General features: G+C 36.0%; 1 protein-coding gene across 5 annotated transcripts in view; it reads right to left on the reverse strand.

The window, feature by feature from the left end:
• The window catches only part of LOC120769803 (protein turtle), a 136,309-nt gene that overhangs the window by 47,204 nt on the left and 63,900 nt on the right, over positions 1-25,205 (reverse strand). For all 5 annotated transcript variants that reach the window (XM_040097000.1, XM_040096998.1, XM_040096997.1 and 2 more), the window contains exons 4-6: positions 20,879-21,000; positions 9,612-9,894; positions 2,106-2,347 (exon numbers count right to left, since the gene is read on the reverse strand). In XM_040097000.1, the coding sequence (XP_039952934.1) occupies positions 2,106-2,347; positions 9,612-9,894; positions 20,879-21,000 (647 nt within the window). The remainder of the gene's footprint in view (positions 1-2,105; positions 2,348-9,611; positions 9,895-20,878; positions 21,001-25,205) is intronic.

Genomic DNA, 25,205 nt, shown 5'->3' on the forward strand with positions numbered 1-25,205 from the left:
TCGGCATGAGATTTTAAGCATTTTGCTCGCTTTCGTCAACAGGGTGAAGCAGTCATGTTCAATAACCACAAAAGCGGCTGAATACCGTCACATAAATTTAATAAAGTTCAACATAATCAAAAATATAATCAAAAAAATATCAGAAGTGTTGAATATAATTTTCTAAGCACATTAAGTTTTGGCTAACAAGTTTAAATTTATCAAATATGCGCCTAAAAGTATGCAGCATAAGAGATTTAAGCTTTTTCTGTGCTTAAATTCGCTTGGATCGTTTTAAAAGTCAATTTTACTCGTTAGACACAATCAAACAGCATTTAATTTTAGCACTAAGCCAATTAGCGCGACAAAAGCTTTATAAGAATATATGTAAGTTTTTAGTGCTAGTTACGGTAAATCTAACTATTTCTATGATTTTGCATGCATATATGCTAATTTTCGTAATGAGTTTAGTAATGATGATGATGATAAATCATTAAATAAGTGTTTAAATTTTTCATATTTTTTGGAATAATTCTTTCTGTTTGTTTATAAATAGGGGGCGACAACACTTAAACATATGGATATGGAACGCTATTGGAACTGAAGTCATTCGCAAAGAAATTTCATTATTTTGAACACTCCAATTAGTTGGCAAAAACTTAAAAAATATTACTAGCTGATTGACAATTTTCCCGGTAAGTGAAAGTTTTGGAATTAATTTTATGTCACTCAAACAATCATACATTATTCTCAACCAAAATTTAGTCGAATAACACTAGTTTTAGTGGTCATTTTGGTACTCTGAAGTTAAAGGCTGTTCCGTGCTAAGTTTAAGTTGCTAAATCCGAAATTGTTTTTAAAAAATTCTACATTTCCTAACACGTACGAATTTTTTGGTTTATTGGCAAGAAGTTAGGCCCCATCGCCACTTACTTAATTGACAAAATAGGAACACTTTTGAACTCAAATTTGTAATCAGTACCCTTCAAATACCGCACAGACCTCTTAACATATCAGTCACAAATTTTTCCTATAGATTTGCTGAATAGTGTAATTTTATTTCACTTACTATATGAGCACATCAATTAGGAGATTACAAATTAGTCTACAGAAAAGTATAAAATAAGAAACTGATTTATTCTCTAAGTAAACTTGATTCAGCGACATTTGTCGGCACGCTTTTTACAAATTTGGCAACATTGCTTCCCTGCTGATATATTTTGCACGGAGTAGTTGCTGTTAAGCTGAGATTCATAAAATATGATCAACTGAAATCGCTGTCAAATCATGAAAGCTATCAACTTTCAAATAATTTTGGTACTTAAACTAAGTGAGCTTTTAAAAGGGCTTTGAGCTTTTAGCGAGCTTTCAAAACTTGGTGTTGTAATCTCAGACTTTCGAATCACGTAAGATATAAATTTTCAAGTATTATTTGGAACTTAAACTGAGTGAGCTTTGAGGTTTTAGTGAGCTTTCAAAACTTAGTATTGCAATTTTAGCCTTTCGAATCATGTAAGATATAAACTTCTAAGTTTTGTTTGCCACTTAAACCAAATGAGCTTTGAAGAGAGGTTTGAGCTTTTAGTGAGCTTTCAAAACTTAGTATTGCAATTTTAACCTTTCGAATCATGTAAGATATAAGCTTTCAAATATTATTTGGCACTTAAGCTGAGTGAGCTTTAAAAAGAGCTTTGAGCTTTGAGTGAGCTTTCAAATTTTAGTGTTGCAATTTTAGCTTTTTGCCTATATGTAAGGAATCTGAAGCCTGCTTAAGCTTTTAAACAAACCTTTCATGCTGTTACTAAACGCACTTCTTACCGTTGACATATTACTAAAACCCCAAAAGTAACGCAAGCTGACTTTAACCTAAATATTCTTATACTTGAAAAATAAAAAACTACATCACTTTTGTTAAAACTGCCAATCAGCTAGAGGAGTCGCGTCTAAAAAATTTTACTTTACTACAATTTCACTTCACCAAATCAATATTCTTGTTTGTTTTCATTTTACAAACTTTTCTTCTTCGTTAATTTACAATCCAAAGTGGGCATCGATTATTACATTTTGTGGAGGATTTGATATTTCTGTGAGGGGTTTTGGTGGTTCGAAAATAATTTATGTTTTACCATGATTACAGCGCCGCCCGCTATTATAACACGGGCCGTATGGGAGACTTGTCCCTCACCATTGCGTGCAATGCAAGTGTACTCTCCGATGTCCTCGTGTCGGATGGTGGAGATCCGTAACTCGGTGCCATCATTAAAGATGCCAACAGTAGACGAGGGATCAACGGGATTAGCATCTTTGTACCATAAGATCTCTGGTGTTGGGGTGCCATCCGCTTGACAATTTAGAATAATTGAGTCGCCTGTTTTTTGCGTGGAAGAGACAAAGAAAGAAAGAAAGAGAAAAAGTAGATTAATATTCAAATTTGATGCAATTGAAAAATACCGTAATTTATATAACATAATAAAGTGAACACCTCTGTGGAGTAAGCAGTAAAATACTTAAAGAATACGGGAAACAATGCGTGGCATATACACACTCCCACGTACACGCATTGGCCTGTCAAAACTGCACGAAAGCTTGTGGCGCGGGCAGGCGTTGCTTGCCAGTCAAGTTAGCGATAAGCTGTCAAATGCGGACAGCGCTGGCTGATTCTGGCACTAGATAGCAGCAGCTACTTTTAGTTTTCATTTTCTATCATTTTCATTTTTCTTTTTGCTTTGAGCGCGCTCTGCTCATTGTCTTCGGCATGTACGTACAGTGCGTCTAACTGTCATTGTGCGCCGGTATGCAGGATGGTTCAGGGCGGTTTGTGTGCGTGTGCGTGCCTTTGTCGCTTGTTTGATTTGTTGTACGCGCACAGCAGCAAACTTTCCTTCCGGCTTATCATCTGCGCTCGCCCATCCTCACGCCTCCAACCTGATTTTTACGCGCCTCTGCATTACTGCCTAGCAGGCGCTCGTGCTGCGCTCTGTTCTGTGCAGATAATTTGCCATGAAAACTGCCGGTTGGCTTGTCTTTTATGTTAAGCGTTCTTTTTTTATCTTTATCCACTTCATACTGCAGGAGTTGGCAAAGTAAAATGTGCGCTCAAATAGGATCAACAGTTAAAAATGGCGGAATAAAACAATACAATAATAACATATACTAGAACAAGTCGGCCAGAGCATGCCAACGATATTGCGCCATTGTTTATAAGTGGAACTGCCAGGCGGTGGAACGGCGCGCTGTTGTTGGCTGTCGTAAATGAGCCGCTTGCTTTGTTCGTTCTTGCATTCGCAGTGTGGCAAGGTTCGGTCCGGCGAGCTGGCAGCGCTTTTGTTTGCAGCGCGAGTTCCTGCTGATTTGTTGCTGGTCTTTCTTTAAACACAAGTGTTTTCTCTATAATTTTCAACGGCTACATGTTCATCTAAGTTTTGCTGGCTTCCATTCACACTTTTTTCTCGCATAATTTTTATAATTTCGCGTCTGTAGCCCAGCTTGGTGCATATTCTTTCAACTACTAACATTTCTAAATTTCATGAGCACCCTGTAATGAATGTGTGCTCTTGAAAGCGCGTCTTCAATGTGCGCTCTAGCGTTAAGGCATTCATTTCCTCTCCCATATCGTCGACCATTCATCCTTTCATTCCGTTTTTGACTCCTTTATTTACGTAGTACATAGACCTTCTTATTATTATTATTGTTGTTGTTGTTTATGCTTACTACGACAGCCGCAATTAACACAAATGGCTACAATTGGTTTCAATTGCCTTCAGTTGTTGTCCTTTGTTTCTTGCCATTGTTCGCTTGCGTCGTGCCGCAGTTGCATGGTTATTGTGGTGGTTGTTGTTGTTTCTATTTGTCTAAGCTTTAAGTTGGTTTTTGTTGTAGCCAGCAAACTTCAATTGGCTCCTCTTCACCGCCACATGGCTTTTGTTTGTCTAACCAACGCATTTTAATTACTTTTTAATTAACAAAGTTCCTCCTGTATTTGCGGCAATAACGGTAACTTTAAGCTAAATGTGGAAGCTAGTTTTAAATAGAAAATTATTTGCATTTCTTTAAAAAAAACTGCACGGTATTAGGTCGCAAGATATGCGGAGTTGTAATTTTTTTTAAATTTTCTTTTTAAAATTAAGAAATGAGCAACATACCTATATTTCGATCAAGAAGTATGAATTTGTTTAGATTAAGTCCTAGTTTAGGTTAGATAAAATAGGCTGATTACTGAGATTAGCGCGATTATTAATAACTCCACTTGGACTGCAAGAGGCGCTTGTCCGCTGTAATGCCCAGAACTTCTAAGTATGGATCGAAAAGACCATCGCATATAGGCGAAATGCCTAAAGCCAGCCACAAATTTGTTGAGCTGACTTACATCCACTGAAGATAATTCGCTAAAAAGCGTCTAGGGCCAGCCAGAATTTATTGAGCTGTCTAATATCCACTGAGGGCAATTCACCAGGTTCGTAGAAAGTATGACAACCAAGATGTTTCATCCTTTGTCTGACTGAAGTTGGACAACAAAAGAGAAAGTGTCTAGATGTGTCTCGGCCTCGGCAACTTTGGCAAGTTGGGCCCTCCAATATGACCATGTGACCAGCTAGTAGCTTCAAGGACCTTAAGCGTTCCACTCTGAGCCAGAAATCTTTCGCAACGTCACAAGTGTTTATTGCTAACGAACCCTTACTAAGCTCAGGCGAGTCTCATAGATCCAGAGCCGGAAACAGCGAAATACCTGTTTGTTCCCATTCTAATGAGTTGTAGGTGAGGGTGCTTTTTTCAGCGAGCTTATCAGCTTTATAGCTTTCCAACAAATACGATGTGGCCAGTCACCCTTACCACTTAGATATGAAAGTAGCTTAATGTCGCTAAAAGTGAGATCATTTATTCCTTGACTAGCTTTGAGTTTACTGTCAGCGAGTTCAGAGCCTGTATAGCCGGTCTGCTATCGTACCGTAGAAGTACATCGGTTGCTACCTCGACGGCTGCCACTGCTGCTTGAAAGATACACTGAGAATGCTGAGGAATAGAGCTTCCGAAAGAATACTACACCTCCAACGTTCCTCTCCTGCTTCGATCCATCCGTGGAAAAGCTAGTTTCGTCTCTTCTCCAGTGACTTTGCCAAAATCATATATATCTTGATTTTAGTTGTAGCCAGGTTGCCAGGTTACCTACTCCCACAAAACATAAGCAGTTGGGAAGAAAATACTCGGTTGATTCCATCATATTTTCTTTTTCAACTTCGGCAACTATTATCCGACAAGACCTTTGGTTACGGTTAAGGAAAAGTAAACTGCTGAGTCAACAAACCTCACTAGATCATTTGCGGTCTTTCTCAGGCAAAAAAAAAATTCTACGACTACAGTTCAGCGTTCAGCGATCTCACACGAAATCCCGACTTTGTAAATAAGTTCTTCCATATTTCAAAAACTTACGAAGCTTAGCTACCCATCGGCTCCTCTGTACTTGGTGTCATGCAAATAGCATGCGAGCAGATCACACATATGACGATTTGCTGAAATTCAGTCGGAGTTAATTACATTTTTCGTTTTTAAAGCAAGTTATTAAAGTCGAAAAGAAATATGTTCATACATATATACTCGCATATATTTGCGATTCTTTCAACTTTCGCTTCCGCCCTGCTCGCCAAGCCAAAAGTAGCGGTATATAAACATTTGCGAAGCTGACAGCAACCATTTTGCCACTACTAATTGCCATTTACCAGCTGCAGACTCGCCCGAGCACTGCATTTCGTCTGTCCAGCTGACTACGCGGGCACAAATTAAACACGTCTTCATAGCTGTCTATTAAGACAGCAGCGCCGCAGCAACAGTTGACGGCGAAACAGATGGCAACTCAGGCACAAGTCAACCGCATATTAACTTTGGCTAACTTGGCTCCTTTTCAAGTTTAATTAGACAACATTAAAGTGGAAAGCAACTACTTCGCTTTCAGCTATTTGTCGGGAAACATTTCATGTCAAGGCATGCGCTGAGAGCGAGTGAATGTGTGAGCTCTCATATACTATATATGTGAATATGTACCTGAATTTTTAGTCAGGGCTTGCAAACAATGGTTAGGAGATGCTGTTGGTCTCCAACTTTGTGTTTTTATCTTTCCCAATGCAAGAAATATACCCGCCATGCAGAGCGCAGTCAAACTTCAAAGGTGACTAAATCTAAATCACGAAACGCGGAGTTCTCTATACATACACATAGAGAGTTGGCAAAGAGGCGGTCGGAGAGCTGACAAAGTATGAGAATTACAGTCAACATAAATGAATCGCATTCAAGCAGAGCGCGGAGCAGGGTTTGTGGCAAAAGCGTAAGTAATGGAATTTGGAACAGAATTCAAATCGATGCTAACGGTGCAAGCTCTCTGAGTGTTTTTTGCAATTGCGATGCTAAAGAGACAAATGCTGACAATTATTCATAGCGCCGGTGGAAGGGATTACGCATGGATACTGTAGTTGGGGTAATGGATACAAGTGGAATAGAGAAACAGCGATCATAGTGTTTGAGGCGAAAAATATAAAATTTATTGAAAATTGGTAACTTTTTTGTTTTACAATTTGAATTTTTTTTGAAATTGAATGAGCGCCTAGAGTATGCCTTTGAAAATATGTCAGGTAGATCTTTACGAAATTGCTGAAATAGTGACATATTAAGTTTAAATGCCGAATGCAAAAAGTAATAATAGCAAAGTGATTAAGTAACTAGTTAATTACTAAGTTTTGAGTAATCCTGAGAATATTTGGCTCTTTTGCAATGCATACTCACAGTTCATTTTCAGCAACTTCACTTACACTCCATTACTTCTGCGTTTTTCCACATGCATTCTTTCTGGAATGCGCTCAGCTGATATTGGGACAACAATATTAAGGCTTTAAATAACTACCAGGTATACAAAATCCTCTATTTTTTACCTGTCTACTTGCTGCAAAATAAAAAGTTGGGTTAGCTACTCAAATACTTTCGCAGACTTAGCCGAGTGTGAGTGTTGAACACATCAACAAGAAGGATAAACTCACTGAAAGTGACAAATTTGTGGGTTTCGCAAACAGACCGGCATGCAATTTGCCATTTATGACAGCGCACATTTCGGCTCACACACGCGAACCAAATGAATTGGCGCGCACACACTGCCAACGGCAGCTGCAGTGGCTTGAAAGTCGGGTTTATGCGCGCGTGTGTGCGGTGAATGAGCAAATTTGTCGAAAAAATCTCAATACCAGCACCGGTTAGAGACGCGTTGCTGGCGGGTGCGAAACGAAAAGCTGTCAGCATGATGAATTCGGGTGCTCAGATACTATCGAAGGTGAGTGGCAGGTATGTGCGCGCCCGAATGTATGCTACTTTTAAGTAAAATGTGTGATGTCAAAGTGGCAAATGTCTGGAACTTTTTTGCGAGCAAAAAAAAAGGTGAAAGTAACGTTTCTGCAGGCGAAAGATGGAGTCACACACACATATATGTATTCGCACACCCACAAGTAGTAGATTGTGATTTTGTAGTTTTGAAGTATATTTATGGGCGCCGTACAGCAGCTCACTGCATATGAAGTTGATGTATGCAAATTGAGCACACCTACGCAAACATACACTCAGGCATATACAAGTGACACCATTATAAGCTCTTGGGTACACATGTGAAGATTATAGCCGCAATTTGTTTGCGTTTCTATTCTTTCGCTTGGAAGGTGCTTTCACATCATGTTTTCCTTTTGCATTATTTTTGTTTTGATTCGGTGCATGGCTATGGCTATGGCTTAGCTCTTTGTGTGTTTGTGGTCCCAACAGCCTCGCAGCTGACAATGACAAATCGAAAGGTATAAATCCTAACGGGTTCTGTGGAAGCTGCCGCAACTGCTTTGGCATATACTCTCTATCCTTTTCGATTTTTTTTTTTACTTTTGTGTGTGTGCGTGCGTTGGATTTTGCTGGAAATTTATTTGCTGTAGTCGGAACTATCGCAGCGTTTGGAGAATTGCATTGGCAAAATATTTATGATTATACTTTGTGCGCAATATTTGCTGGCAAACAGGTAAGCCAAGTTGTTTTGCGCCGCAAATAAATCAAACAAGAGAGCTCTCTGGTATTTCTTTACATTGGAATTTAGAAGAATCGTATTTATTGCGAATACCGTTGCGTGGCATGCGTTCGTTAGGGGAAATTGTTCTATTTTTGTTTCTTGTTGGTGCAATATCGGTAGCTTTTAAATAGGTATTTTAGATTGATCCTGAGAGTAATTGAAAATGAGCTCATAGAGTGCTAAGATGAGGGCAAAATAAGTTCGATTGAATGCTTCTGAACGGTAATATGAATATGCCAAAGACAGTTATCATTCAGGTACCGATAAAGCCTGCTGAAGATATTAAGATAAAATATATCAAAAAATAATTTTCCTATGTTTCTTGCGGGTCTTCCATGTACCCAATATAATGTCCTTCACTCTATCCTGTTAGCTTGTACGGTCGCACATATTATATTGTAAGTGCAGGAACTTAACATTTTCAATAGCTTTCATACATAAGTGTCTTGTTGTGTTGTGTAATATTCTTTACTCTAGAAAAACGTAAGTTAAAAAAAAAATAAGCTTTTTGTGAGCTTTCACGCAAAAAATTATGTGTGTTAGCTTTCTAAAAGCTTTCATAATTCATAATACTCGTCTCAGTTTCTTTTCTTTGTATCTGATAATATTAAATAAAAGTTCTTTTTCGCTGTATTTTCGAATCAAGTAGAGCTTTTAATGAGCTTTTATATTTCAAAGTATTCTTTTCAGTTTTATTTTTATCTGATAATATTCCTAACATAATACTTCAGTTTAGGAGATTGACAGGGAAACGTTGTCTTAGTTGCATCATCAATTTAAAAAAAAAAATTAAATCTTTGCGAGCTTTCACGCGAAAAGTGATTTAAAAAGCTTTCATACAAAAGGTACTTATGTCAAATTATTTTCATTGCTTCGTTGTATTTTCTATCTAATTAGAGCTTTTCTTGAGCTTTCACAAATTAAAAGTACTCCTTTTAAGTGCCCTTGTGTATGACAATGTTTCCAACTAAATACATAAGTTTAGGAAAATGACACAAATAACGGTAAATTGGTTGCATCAGAAATTCAAAAAAAATCTAAAGGTTCTTGCGAGCTTTCACGCGGAAAGTGATCTACGTTGGCTTTTAAAAAGCTTGCACACAAAAAAGTTCTTTTGCGAATTATTTTCATTGCTTGCTTGTACTTTCTAGCTAAATAGAGCTTTCCTTGAGCTTTCACGTTTCAAAATACCATTTTCAACCTTCTTGCTTAATATCTAATGACAACTTCAACTAATACATAATTTTACGACATTCACACGGAAAATGTACTTTTGTTACATTATGTCCATTGCATCAGATATCATTTCAAAAGCTTTCAACGAGCTTTCACAGGCAACGATAGTTTTGACATATTCTTTTTATTGTATAAAATATAGTTTTACACTGATTAATCCATTCCTTTTTATTCCAAAAACACTTTTTGAAGTTATTCTTAATGCTACTGTCTAATAAAAATAAAAATGAGCTTTCACATTTTTAAGCTTTCTAGTTTCTTAAATAATATTTAGTAACTTTTGAGTATTTATTGGAATATTTTGAATCGTACTCACCTAAATTAACATATATAATATCCTCTGGTGTAACACTAAAACGTGGCGGTGCATGTACGTCTAAATGGAACCATGTACCGTTCTTATGCTGCTTGGGATCACGATTTAAAAATACCACTTTACACTCATACCAGCCTTGATCCGACTCCTTGATGTTGGTCAAATTGAGTGAGGCCGAACCGAACGGTGAGTCCTGTGAGACGCGTGACACACGGCCCTTGTAGCCCTCTTCGATGTGCTCCGGATAGCTTTCATACCATATATAGATGGGCAAATCGGAACCCTGCTGGCGGCAGCGTTTGATTTTTTTTCGTTGTTCGTTTTTGGTTTTTGGTTTTGAAACACAAAAATTAGTATTTGTAGGAAAGTTCCATTGAAGAAAGAGAAATGTGAAATAGTTTGGATGAAATTAGTACGACTTGTAGTGTTTATGTGTGCATAGACATGTAAGAAATGATAAAATAATGGCAATTGAAGTATGTCGATGTCAAACAATTACGAAATTACGAAACCAAAGAGTTTACATACTTGAAAAATCAATATTTACGAACGAAAGTAGATATTTATGTACATATGTTTCATTAGCTAAATAGTGAGCTACAAGCGAGTTTGTTGCATGATACTGGCGCAAAGAGACAATTCTTGCTTAAATGGTAGCAGTTAATAGTAGTATAAGTATATATGATATATAAATATATGCATAAGTATATATGTAGAGGTATTTCTACTAGCTTAGTGCACATAACTAAATCTATAAATACGAAAATATTTCAAAATGAAAATATTCAAGCACAATTCGGTTGCAAAAACTAAATCCAGTTAAAAAAATGTTGTAAAATAATTTCTTGCCAATAATTTCTGTACAAATAAATGCATGCAGACCACATAAGTAGTTGTGTATTTGAGTAATGCAAAAATATGCGCAAAAACTCCACTCATAGTCCAAGTGTCTTGCCACATTCCAATGCTACTTTTAGTACACGCAAACCAAAAAAAAAAATATTAAATTAAAAATTCCATTATTTTTGCTACATTTTTAATTTGCTTTAGCAGGCACATACAATAAATAACAATTATTTCGTGCAAGCGCAAGTTTATGCAAGGTTTTTGTTGCCTACTTGGAGGCGCCAGAGCATGCAAATTATTAACTATGCACGGCATAATGCCGGAGCCAATGTGTTGCGCACCAAAAATTATAAATTTTCTTTTTCTGCACGCTTTCCACACACACACACACGCTTATTTGTAGGTGTGCACATGCATATTTGTATATGTGTGTGCTAACTTATGCATGCGCACATAAAATTTAATGGTAAAACTGCAATAATTGCCTGAAAAGTCGCAATAAACCGATTGAGTACACGCAAAAATGCATCGGCATATAAACGCATATATTGAATGGGTTTTGTGTGTATTTGTGTGCATGCGTTGAAATATGCGCTAATATGTGGCATTTAAACATGCAGTGCAAGCGCTCAATTACACACCCGCATACATATTAAATTGTCAGAAACGCCGCAACGGCATACTCTTTACGCGCCCAATACAAAAGTAAGTGCATGTTTGCATCTAGATATGAATATGGCATGGCAGATTTTAATAAAAACAAATAGTTTTTCTTCGCTTTTGTGGCGGCGCCTTCCATAAAGTTCACCAACGAGTGGTCATATTGTTTATTAATTCGATTAAGCCATCGAAAAAGCATCAAGATTTCTGCTTGCGTCAAGTGGTAAAATCACAGCTTCAATCATTTTCAAAAGCAATTTATGTGTTCTTTTTTAGAAATTTTGTGGAAATGAAGAGACGCTCATAGTGTGATATGTTGAGTGATTCTATATTTTATGCCTTCACGAAAAACATACTAAAATTTCAAATCGATATCCTAAATAGTTTTTGACTTACAGTCATTTAAAATGTACTCGCTCAGTTCAAACCGGTCCACCAGTTTACTTTGAAACGCTTTTATCGCCACACAGCATTTTTCGAATTTGCTGTAGTGATAACTCGACTCATCTTATTTCTACCTGTTTCATATTTAATTCTATATATTATTTTTCAGTGACTGAATCGGCGCTTTTATCTAATCAAAAATCGAACTTTGACAGGCCAAAAATGACCAAAATTTGGAATAAAATTCTTTTTTTAAACACTGCTTCTTTGTAAATTTTTGAGATCGGATGTGATATGTATGGAGAATAACTTCTACTTTAGCGATTTTTTTTTATTTCTAGGTTTCACCCACGGAGAAAGCTGGAATCATGCAGCGATAGAGGACCTTTGTTTGGCGCTGTCGGAGATATTATATAACTCAAAAAATACTTCTTTTTCTCTGTGTATTCATGAAGTACGTTCTATAAGTATTTCCTGAATATTTCTAAATAGTCGATATAGTATTTTTTTATAATTCCCATTAATCAACTTTTCATTAGGATGTCACACTAGGTATGCTCCTCATCATCATGCTTAAGCAAATTAAAAAAAGAAAATGTTATTTTTTTAATTATCTAAATGAGAACATTACTTCTTTTCATACTATTAATGTACAAACTTGCTTTTCATAAACTTATCAGTGACAGCCTAGTGTAAGCCAACGTCCAACTTTTGGAAGTATTAAGAATTTCTTATGAGGTGCCCTTCTCAAATATTTGTCAGAACCTTGCGTAATCTTTTTTCATCGCCTTTGGCAGTTGGCAGCATTTGCTATAACGCGACATTTCGGCATGCTTCATAAGGCGACGTCCACTAGAAACACGAATGGAACTTATGTATATCACCATATCATCAATCCTACTGTCCTTCTATTTACAATTTCTGGCTGTCACTCAAGAGAGTTTAAAACTTGGTAGGTTATATCCATACTGATTTGCCTACGATTTTATACTCCAGATGGATTAGAGGTGTTTTGTAGTAGTATCAGTAATGTCAATATTGTTTTCCTATTTCACTTCCAACCCTCTGATCACTGTCTGTTTTCTATATTTGATTAGAGCAGTTATTTCCTAAAGTATCGTTAACCACGAACCCATCCATTTCCTTTGTTTCTGAGCGATAGAATACTGCTGTTGGACTTATTTGCTCTTTTACTTTTTTATTTTATTAGAAATCACATTTTGAAGAAACAAGTCCTATCACAGCCCCTCTGTCCAGTTAATAAAGTTTTCCGCTTAATAGATTGTGCTTAATAAACATCAACAACTTGTGGGACTGACAAATGTGCCTGTTTAACGGAGATGTGCGCTTAATAGAGCGTCCATTTAATAGAGCTTTCACAGTTTTTATATATGAATTGTTTTTACTATCCTATCTTCTAAGTTGGTTCGGACTGGACACACTGTGCTACATTTTGCTAAAATCGGTTCAGTAGTTTAGCAGTCCATCGCGGACAAACAACATGTGCCATTTTATTTTTCATAATTTTTATATATAAAGATATAATGGTATATGTAGCACCTGTTATGTGCTAAGCAAACATTTGCACTTAAGTTGATGCATGAAGTCAACCTGCATAACTTTAAACCTAGAAGCCAGCAACCTTTACGCTTAATTATTCCTAAGACAAGCTTTTATTATTCGAAATTCTGAGTAGCGAGTATCTTATCAAGTCTACTGTAAAATTTTCTCAGTTTTTAATTGCGATGAAATTCGATTGGTATACATTTTACGACGACGTTAAAGCGATATCGAAAATTCAATTTTAGATTTTAAACAAAACTCTCAAATGGCAACGCAGAAAGCGGGTAGTCCTTTTGTGATTTCAAAAAAAAAGGTTTATTAGTGAATTCAAAGTTAACATTTTTATAAAATTTTCTCACTATATATACTATACTGGAAACTTCTTAGTAAATGTGACTCAAAGCTAGAACTGCCGTTTTTATTAACTACTTCTTTCTTTCTACTCATTTTTAAGCCTTTAAACATTGTTTTTATAGCATATTTATAAGTTTAATTTAATTTGAAAATTAGTTTTTTTCCACAGACCGACAGTTACTTAAGCGCTTTCATGCAATCCCATTAAAATTTTCGTTTAAGCTGCTACTTAAAACTTCGAGTCCTCTTGCGCACACACCTCCACTTTACCTCCACTTTGCCGGCACCCGCGCTGACTGCTGGCAAGCGACGATTTTTGCTCATTCTTGACACTTAATTTGTGCATTAGCTTGACAGCAGTGACGGCCAAAGTTTGCCCTGATAAATGTGTCAGAAAGTAGCGAGACACATGCATACAGAGCGAGAACGACCTGCAGCCAGCGCAAAGTAGCGTCAAAGTAACTCCAGCATATTTTGCTTTTATTACGTTCTGTCTGCTTCTGTATACTTTTACGTGTCATATGTGGCTAGCGGTAACTTGCTGCCAGATTAAAACTGATTGCATGCTTGTGAATAATTTTGACAATCAACTGAAGTAAGCAGAGGTGTGTGGTGGCGCAGTTTGACAGTGCAGCAGTTTACTTTAGAAATTTGAGAGAGTTAGACATGCTTACGCTTCCTTGCTTAGAATTTAATTTTCGCTTTGACGTAACTGTTATCAGTATTTCATGTTAGTTTTAAGCATGGCCTTCTGGGCGGAAGTGGGAACTATTGTGGCAGCAGAGAGCGCTCATTGTTGCGCGTAGCTCACCATAAATAACTACAAGCATAAGTCCGCTTAAAGCCTTTAATTTTGGTCAAATAATTGCGCTCACATTCACCGCCAGCAACTGTGTCAATTGCATGGTATGGCGCGCACGCCGCGGTGCACCATGTCGTATACGCGATGTGTTTGGCTCGCTCTGACCGTTTATTGTGGCGCTGGTCGCATAACTTTTGCTCGCCTGCTTGCTCTCAAACACTGCTCGGCATGCGGTCTGTGGTATTTTCGGCTTTTTATGCGCTTACATTCGCAATATTTTTTTTTCCACCGCTAGTGTGCGTGTGCGTCTGTGTGTTTGGGGTTGTGTGAAGTAGAGATAACATGTGTAAAATTTGCAAGCGCCATGATTATTATGCTTGCCATAGCTGCTGTCCAAGCGATTACGATAATTTAAATAGTTTTTTGTGCTATAAATGCGATTTTGCGGTTTGGCTGTTTATACACGAGCGTAAGGCAGCGCTATTGTTATATATGCTTGCAAGTATGAAGAGTTGTGCAGGGAAAATAAATACTTTCACAAGTTCTGGCTTGCTGCCAGCGAATATGAAGCCATGTTTGGTTTATGTGATGGTTTTTGTAGGTAAAGTAAAAATTTCTCGTGGATTAAAAATAAAAATTTCAAATTTCTTCCTGAAAAGTTTTTCTGTATTAATCTTGAAGACACCTTCCAGTTGATTTCCGTACTACCAAATATCCTAACTCGAGGTCGATCGCCGTTTCGACCAACAGTGACAATTTCTTCTATAGACAGTATCATCTTGGAAGCAATAACAATGCTCTGGGTAAATTTTCCGGAATTTCCGATATATTTTCCAATATACTTTCCGATATATTTTCCAGCCGCTTGAAGTTCGCTTTAACTTCATGGAACCCTATTGTTGTAAGCAACAAGTCTCTTATCGCACCGGAAAGAAGCAACTCAACATCAACTATATTTCAAGTGATTCAAAAAATTATTTTTATCATTTTGTTAAAAATTTTCGTTTCCATCTAGTTCCTGCGGCTCCCAACGCATCATTTTGAATGCGGAAAATTAATTTCGTATTTTTTGTTTGGCTAACTAATATCCAATCCATTCGAATTGGCCCCAAAATCCACGCATTTCAAACCATAAACTCAATTTAATGCTTAAACTTTTAAATACACGCATTTAGAGCTCTGAATTATAGTGTTTTGTACCAATCATGCGCATTAACCCAGTTGAAATCTGTCATAATTGGCATAATTAGCGCGGCTCATGCATATTTACCGCCGCCGCATTTTTGATTTGGCGTTTTAATTTTGTTTATTCTGTTGCAATTTGCTCGCTTTAATGTGAGCGTTTTTCCTCGGCAATTTGGTAATTTTTATATTAACGAAACATTGGCATTATGTTGCTGCGGTTTTTCGGTGTTATTTGCGTTTGACGCGAACGCAGTTTTTCAATAAATTGGTCAGCATGTGGCATTTGCTTTTAAGCATATTTAAGCCCTTTTTTATGTTATTTATTTATGTCTTTGCGCAATTTATTGTAATTGCTTTGGCGAAAATTTATTGCCTCGCAGGATTAATGTTTTATTTATTTGTGATAAATATTTTATTATATTTCTGCTTTTTTGGTACTTTATTAAATGCATTAAGGGTTTTTTCTATTGCTTTTCTATATGCTGATTGAATTTCAAAATCTAATTAACCTATAAACTCGAGCAAGTGGAAAACTTTATGGGATTTGAATGTAATTTTGGCGGATTAATAACACAATGATTTATGAACTTTGTATAAAAATCGATATTTTTGTATATTGAGAATATTTCACATCTGAACTGGTGCACTCTCTTTGTCAAAGGCTACTAATATATCAGATAATTCTAGGATATTCCTTAAAGGCTGCCGAAATAATGCGGTTTATTGCTTCCAGTTTGGATCATATTGTAATGATATGCCAATCGTCCAAGTGTTAGTGGCTTGTATCGAAGGAATTCTATTTTTACAAATTAAAAATAACTGCGCTCTTAGTGATATCACATCCTTAAAACCATAACGCAATCAAGGACGACTTATTTCGCTTCCAAAATATAGTTTTATATGCGCTTAGCGAGCTTTGGCATTAGTCGTCGACCTAAAATAAGAGCTTCCCATAAAGTTAGAGCTTTTTTAGACCCTGTTATTTCAACGAATTGTTGCCGAAGAAACTCCGAAGTATATATGCGCAACACGACACATTTCCGATCGCTTTGCAGTGGCACTTTGGTGGAGAAAATATATTTTTGTTCAATTCAATTAAAATTTTTTAAGGGATTACATGGGTTTACAGTTTTCAAAAAATCGATTTTTTTATTATCTTATTAATTCTTACAATACCTCTAGTATATTTTCCGAGTAATAGTTACGGAGATACAGCCTTGACAATTTGTGCGCTCGAGGCTGGCTAGGCTAAGAGCTCCGTCTTTAAACGAGTTTTTTTTGAAATTGTGTTTTTGAAGTCGGTTGGCAAGATTTCTAGAGAACTACTAAACCGATCTTCATATAATTCTTGAAGACTTGGAAAAAGGATTTTTTTCGATTGCAACTATTTGAAATAAAAACGACATTTTCACTGAAATTTTCATTGCTTTGTAAAAATTTCAAAAATTTAATTTTCAGTTTTTTCTTCCTTCGTCCAAGTTCTAAGTTCAGGTTTTAACTAAAACACGTATTTTTCACTTTAGATGATCCTTTAAGGAATTATTCTGCCAAAGCGGCCGAATCTTTTTACCGAGGGGTCACCGGAAATGGCGGCGCAATGGCCGAATTTAAATTTTTTTTTTCAAAAATTTCGAAGTTTCTGTGTTAATAGTGTATGTTTGAAATAATAAAAATTTCTAAAAAAAATATTTAATTTTTGATATGAAAAAAAAGTGTTGAAAAAAGGCTGTTTTTTAGCCAAGGAATCCCATTTGACCCCTTAAAATCCTTAATTTTTTTTTTAAATATCATTTTCGCAACTCTAACACTCTCTTATTCTATAGACTTAAACTACAACAACAAAAACTTAAATTAACATGCACGAAACCACTCTATCAGCGAAGTAGAACACGTAAAACTAAGAAATAAGAGACATGCAACATGGAGCAATTAAAAAATAAATGTAAAAAGTAACATTAAATTCATGTGTGTAATATTTCCTTCGAGTATTTCACTCGAATTCGCATATTTTTTTTTATACTGTGCAATTAAGTTAATTGAAATTCGAACTTCGAGACTTCTACAGTTTCTTGAACAGGTGAGTGAAGGAGACTAGACGTTTGTTTGGTTCTAAGGTGAGCGAATCTAAGGTGAGGTGAGGGACCAGTAAGGCAGGCGGTGAGTTGTGGCAAGTGCATTGGAAGAGTACAGTGCATTTTGCATATAACTGAAATACATTTTGAAATGTATTGAAGAGTTTCGAAATGAGAGCTGCAATGCGTACTTGTGGTCTTCGTGAGTACATATTTCTGCCGCACAAGTGCGCTTGGCATTCATGAGAGCCTCTTTAAGCGCAATAACTAGAAAGTTACTTTGTAGCAATGGCGGTGAAGTATTTTGCAATTTAATTACTAATTTTCAAGTCTATACTCGTGTGGTCAGACAAAGCAGCAAGATGTTGCATTCTTGTATTTCTTTTACTAATTGCTAGTGAATGGCATGGCAAACTTTGCTGGCTGCACGCTTGCAAGTAATACTCGCACTTAGTATGATGCAATTGTTAGTAATTATTTTTTTGTATTTGAAAATTTTCGCTCGAAAAACTAGTTGTTAGTGGTTCGAATAGCGGCAAGTTGCTAGGTTTGCACGCAATTTGGTGAGCGTGTGCTGTTTTTTCGTGTGTGTGAAAGTTGCGCGCAGGAAAATCGAAAACTAGTGGATGTTAGAAGGGATGGTAGAGCGGTGTTTTTGGTGAATTTTGTTAGTATGGCATGGAAGCGTTTGCAAATTGGTGGTGAACTGCTTGATGGATTGCTAGGTGAATTGCTAGTGAACTGTTGGCAATTGCAGTGACGTGGGCGCTTGGTTGAAGTGGTGCTGGATGCGGGGTGTTTTCTTCTCTGACTCTCTCTCTCTCTTATTTGAAATTTTCATAAGATTTTCTTTAGCGAATAAACGATTTCATTCTCAATTAAAAATTTTGTCATAAATTCGCAAAATTTTTGCCTCCGGCGATTTTGCATTTTTAAAAATCGTATTGAAATTTGAAAATTTAGTATTTGATTCGTTCAATTTGTTTTGTTTTATAGTTTTAACGGTGTATTTTAGCGGTATAAAGTTCAACGCAAATATAGTTACTTGAAAAAAGCGCTTATTGTATTGAGTTCGTGTATTGTTTGGAGCATATATGTATTCGTAAGTATGTATGCAAGTTAACTATTTAATGCTAAAATGAGTTGCAGCTATTTGTAAGAAATAATATAAGCAACAATTTTTAATATTAATAATAATATTTTTAATAAAACAAAGTAATTAAAATTTTTTCAATATTTTTTTTTTGCAAAAAATAAATTTTTTCAATATTTTTTCTTGCGAAAAAATTAATTTTTGTTAAATAATTTTTCATTAAAATATATTTACGAAAAATATTTTTTTTTCATAATTTTAATAAAAAAAAAATCAATTTAATTTTTCAATATTTTTTCCTTGCAAAAAAAAATAATTTTTTCAAAAATTTTTTAATCATTTTTCATTAAGGCCTTTTCCAAAAAATATGTTTTAATATTAAAAAAATCCAAATTTTTTCCAATTTTTTTTTGCTCGTAAAATTTATTTTTCCAAGTGCTCTTTATGTATCTAAATACGTATCTCCGCAATAACATTTTTTGAAAATATTTAAATTTTTTCCAGATTATTTTTTTAATATTTTTAATAAGAAATTTGAAATCTTTTCTTGCGAAAAGTTGTTTTTCATTGAATTATTAGAAAGAGGAGAAATTAGGGATATTTCGAAAAAATATTTTTTTTAATAATTTAAATAAAAAAAGGTAAGATTTTTTAATACTTTTTTCTGCAATAAAAAAATTTTAATAACTTTTCAATAGAAGTTTTTTTCCGATAAAAAATTTCAATTTCGTCCATAATTTTTTAATTACTTTTCATTAAAATATTTTTTATATATTTTTAACAAAAACTTTCAAATTTGTAAAAAATTTTTTTGGTGAAAAATTTATTTTTTCATCTACTTTTTATTAGAAAAATTTTCAGCAAAAATAATTTTTTACTAATTTTAATTTTTTTCTTATTTTTTATTACGAAAAAAACTATTTTTTTAATTACTTTTCAATAGAATTTTGTTTTTTTTTAATAAAATATTCAAAATTATTTATTTTTTTTGTGAACAATTTATTCATTTAACGATTTTTTCGCAAAATAAAATATTTTTAAGTCCGCTCAACTCATTTTGCATATTTTGTTACATAACGACATATTTGTTTGCTCTGTTTTCATTTGTTTATATTAGTATATAAGTATGTGTACATATGTGTTGGTAATTACGAGAGCTAAAAGCATTAAAACGAAGCTCAAATATGCTAATGCATACAGTTTGCATTCTAGCCTGGGCCAGTATTGAAAGAAACGCATTTATTTATATTAAGGCTGGTATAAAATGTATGTATGTATATAGTTATATATAAACAAAAGGGTTTAAAAAGCGCATAATGGAAATAAATTTTGTTTACACAATTTTCCATAACAAATTAAGAAATAACGCACAATCACGAATTTCCAATGCATTTCGCTCTCAAATAAACAGCACTAATCAAAATAATTTCATTTAAACATACAAATTTACACTTTAACTAAGGCAGCCAATAATTTCGTATGCAACATTTTGAAAATTTTCTCCATAAACTTTTAACACCGAATAATGAAAATGCAAATTCCAGCAAAACAAAAACACTTTTCAACTAAAATCATTGAACGTGGCGAAATTTGAGATTCTTATGTACTTATGTTGAAATAATAGACAAAATCATTACTTTACAGTTTACAGTTGTTTATTTTACTCATATATGCTATATGTTAAATGTTACTGTTGTTGTTGCACGCAATGGAAACGCTTACGTTCATGGCCAATACTAAATACTCACAGTTGAGCGGAGCTAATGAGCAAAATTTCGCTTTTTTCTGCAGCTTCTGTGTGTGTGTGTGTAGGCAGCATTTCGTTACTGCGCCGAAATATATGCAAAATGCATGCACAACAGCACACAACTATACCGCCTTCAAAAACACACACAGCAGCACCTTTTTTCAAATTTTTTAAATTTTCTTCTGATTTTTGCTCAACGCGCCCCTTTTGACTTGCTCTTCACATCTTTTGTATGTAAAATGTTTGTACGTTCTTCTTTGTTTTTGTTTTTGTTAATATTTTCTTTTCAAGTAGTTACTTATGTCTTTTACACGCTGTGTCTGCTAGTTTGTAGTTACTTTGTATCTTGTTGGTATGAACGTGTGCTTGTTTGATTTTACTTAACGCTCAGTGTTTCGTTTATATATTTTTTTTTTGTAAAAATGTTATTTTTTTTCATTCAAAAAATGTTTGTTAAACGTTGTTGTTTTGGTTTTGTATCGAAAAAAGTAAACAAACAAAACGTTTTGGACGCTTTAATAAAGAGAGTTTAGAGAAGAAATATTTTTTGTGATATCGTACCGTTTCGCTCACCTTCTTGTCCCACTGTAGGACATACGGCACCGGATGATCATTGGGAAATTCGACGTGACAATTGAAGATGACACCTTCGCCGAGGATCGCTGTAATGTGTACTGCATCTTCTGTAATGGAAAGAGGAAAATATGTAAATGAGAATTTGCTGACTGATGGTCGCTTGATTACAGTTACATTGAGGGGACCGTAAGGGTTAAGAAATAATCGATATCGATTTGGAACTTTGTGACTTCAAGAACAACAAATCTTCAACCAAATTCTTATCTAATTTCGAACCGTTATTTAAAGCGGTGAGAGCCAATTGTCCGACTTTAAGACTAAAGAGAATTCGCTGAACTTGAAAAAATTGTAATGTCTACTTATCGTGAGCTAAAATGACAAACAACGTATCATTAAAAAAAATCGAAATTGAGTTTTTTATTGCTTACAATTCACTACATCATATTAAATTTATGTAGCGTAAAATTTTCAGCTTCCGTTGTTAGATATAACTAATATATAACCAATATGTAAACCAATATGTAACCAACAGATAACCAATACCTAACCAATATATAACCATTTTATAACCAAAGCTCAAATTTTTAACCAACAGATAACCAATACGTAACCAATATATAACCATTTTATAACCAAAACTCAAATTTTGTTTCAAAATGAGTGTAATTTTTCCTGCGCCTGCAGATGATGCTACGGTATTTTGCATTTTAAGTGACGTTTTGAAATTGATCCTGTTCCAAACAGAGATTTACTTATAACAAGTTGAAACTTCACGGTCTGTCAAATTATTTCTCAGTAAGCAAAAGTTTAGCTAAGAAGTCTCTAATGTGCATTCTAAAATGAATGTATGATCAAAAAGAAAAGAAAGGCGGTGAATACGACATGGAATGAGTTGAAGACTGAGCAAGCTTTGTGATCACATAGATCTTATTTAGTTTTTCTTCCAGCTGAGTTAGCTTAGATTAAATCTCAACTCTATGCATATTAGAACACTTACGGAGCGTGTCCAGAGCTAAAATTATACAAGTGGCTATATGGCAGCACATAGAAGAGGACAAAGAGCAAGTAAAAAGTGTGAGAAAGAGAGATCAAGCGGAAGCTTGATGTTTCAAATTGACGTGAAAAGGGAGTATTTTTCTTGTGAGGTTTCATATATTTCTGAGAATTAGAAGAGTGAAGGATGTTGTTGCGTTTCAAGCTCAAAAACTTGTCATTTGCATGCCGTAAGCATTTATGGAGTTTGCTGACCTCTTCAAGCCGCCTGCCAGCTTCTGACATATCAAAATGTTATCACAAAGATTTTGTGGTTATTTGTGAACCTCAATCAACGTCTGCGATGCGTCAGTGTTTGATTACACAAAACCAAGCATTTGGAAGCCCTTTTTGAAATATCATTCACACAAATTTTCATTTTCATTTTCATAACACACACACATTTATGATTTGCCAGTCATTTAATCCTCGAACCATTCAAGAATTTTTTTCTTACCGTTTATCACAAATATGCTGGCTAAGCTTTGTGGTCTAATAAAAAGGAACTGTTAAATTCCAAAATACTACAATAAAATTGAACTGCACTATGGCAAAGCTGACAGTTTTATAGAGCTGAATATTATTCATGAATCATTTTTCTTGTAAAATGCCAAAATCAGCATGATATTTGAATTTCCCGCAGGCCGAAAAAACACACACACGCATAGAGCAGCAAGTGAAAGCTTGTCTCACGCAGCTACGAGCATTTGGGGGAGAGGAAGTGTCGGTGAAAATTTTGATTGAGCAAATGAATGCGGACCGAAAAGCCTGCGGACAAAAGCCAAGCACCATGGCGACTAATGAAAACTGTGGAAGGGCTGTGAAGCCAAGGCTTATCAGCGAGTATAGCAAATATTGGATGGTTATGAAAGGCCTGCGTGTTGGCAAAACTGACTGACAGACTAGCAATAGACATAAGTGACAGCAAAATAGAAAATACAATTTTTTGTTAATAGAAGCTTAAGTTATTATTTGACTTCTGTTGTGGTCAGATGTGTTAAAGAAATATGATAAAGTGAAATTGTATAAGTAACGCATACTATGGTTACCATATATTATAGCACTATTAAAGTTTATATCTACGTGAGAAAGGCTTTTATAGAAGACATTGCTTATGAAAGCAAGACTGTACGAAGTAAGGCCAGTCAGTCATACAATGCTACTGGAGGACATCGAAAAATCTACGCTCCCTCCAAGGCTGAAGAGGTGGACCATGAACTACCTGAGCGGTCGTCAGTCATCCGTACTATTTCAGGTAAAAACTCAAAACTGAGAAAATTGAATCCCCGCTATTGTTTAAAATGGCTATCTACTATGTTTCATATGGCTATCTCTCCGACCTTTTTCGCTTCTTCGCTGCATGTAACTTAACACTCTAACGCAGTAAATCCACAGCGACCATATTTACAAACTGGATGAAAGAGCATAGACTTGTCCTTAATATTGCAGTCGAGGGCGTTAAAATTCTGACTACCAATAATCCTAACATTTTAGGTGTGACTTTTAACAGTACAGGCTCCTTCACTTCTCATACGACCGCGCAAAGTACAGAGCCACAAAAAATTCCTCAAGTCTCTAGCTGGCAGCACATGGGGAAGGTACAAAAAAGGTCGTTGGCAACTTACAAGGCAATCGTAGACGATGAAGCTCCAGACTTGTCAGAATACTGCACTCCGGACTACGATAGGATGCTCTTGATGTTTCCTATCGAACACCCACATAGTGAGGCACATATGCTCCCAATTAAAGATCATAATAAACACCTCTCCAAGCAGTGCTGGGGTACTTTCGCAGAATTCATCCCTGCGGTTACCTGCTTGAAGTCGAACCGCCTCCTATGGGTATAAAGAGGTCTTTCTTCAACTACGTCGATGATATATCAACACCTTCACCGACTCTCTTTCAGTGAGTGGCGTACTTGGTGTCAAAGCACCACCCATTGCTGACGATGAACTCGAGATACCGCGAGAAACGAGAGTGACCCTTAGGAATCTTCGTTCTGGATACTATAGCAAGTTTAACTCCTCCGCATGATACTGGCCACTTCTTTGCATGCCCTCCCTTTGGTTCTATCCCGCGGGAATAGCATGTTTCTTGGGCCCTGTTGTACTGTTTTTAACATTTGAAGAACTAAACGCAGTATAAGTAATATTCTGGAAGAAATCTAAAAATTGGGTCGACAGCCAAAAGGTTTCACTTTAAAAAATAACCTATAATCCTGGAACAGTAATATTGTACCGGACACATATATGCATTCAGCTCCTTGGACCATTTGAGAATTACAGCGAATGCTTAATCATTTCGGCAAGAAGGGGAGTGCATGTTAAGCATAACGACCCAAATTGCCATTCCGGTGGACATCGAAAGCAATCATTAACACCAAGTGAAGAGTCATTCTGGCACGACAAGGAATAGAGGAATGGAGAACTGAAGCAAAACAAGCTACGAATACCAAACAAATAATGAAAAGTGTGAAGGGCGAAAATAAAAATATAAATCAACGTGAGTGCCATCAGTCGAATGAGTTGCAGGCATCGTACGAGTGTGTGTGTGCTTTGACATAGAAGGAATTCATAAACACAACAATCTAAGCACAAGAGGGAGAATTGAAATGAAGAACACAACTGCACTCATAAGCTCGAGAGCTCGAGAGCACGGGGAAGACGTGCTGCACTTCCGTGCGGAAGTATCAAGTGTTCAACGATGACGCTGACGACGACAACGAACGACAACGGCAACGACTTCAATATCGACATTCACGACGTCGTTGACAATGTCGTCGGTGGCGTTGATTGGATGGTGGCACTCCGCTGCTCGCTCAAGTGCAGGTGCCATGTCCGAAGTGCGCGCACAGAACGACAAGGCACGCACACACACACACGCACACATGCATACGTGCTTGTGCTGTAGTTGGCCAGAGCAGTAACTGGAATTAAAGTATGCACTTCGCTGCTCGAATGTCAATCGCTCGGCGAAACGAGCTAAGATCCTGCCATTGTTATTACAATCCCACAACCAACACAAGCCGCATACTAAAATATGACATCCCAGCGCTGGGAAATGACGATTGACTTCCTCGAAAGCAGCGCGTGTGTATGTGTGTGTGTTTGTGGTGTGACCGTTGGCGCTGTCAGTGCAGCCTTTGGTCGTTGTCATTGATGTTATGTCATTGTTGTTGTCAGCGCTGACGTTGTCGCCGCCGTTGCTTTGCGATTTGATGTCATTTCGATCCACTTCAATGCAATGCGATATTTTACGTTGCTGCACATGCAAACACTCC

The sequence above is a fragment of the Bactrocera tryoni genome, chromosome 2, assembly GCF_016617805.1.
Source record: "Bactrocera tryoni isolate S06 chromosome 2, CSIRO_BtryS06_freeze2, whole genome shotgun sequence".
NCBI classification, from domain to species: domain Eukaryota; kingdom Metazoa; phylum Arthropoda; class Insecta; order Diptera; family Tephritidae; genus Bactrocera; species Bactrocera tryoni.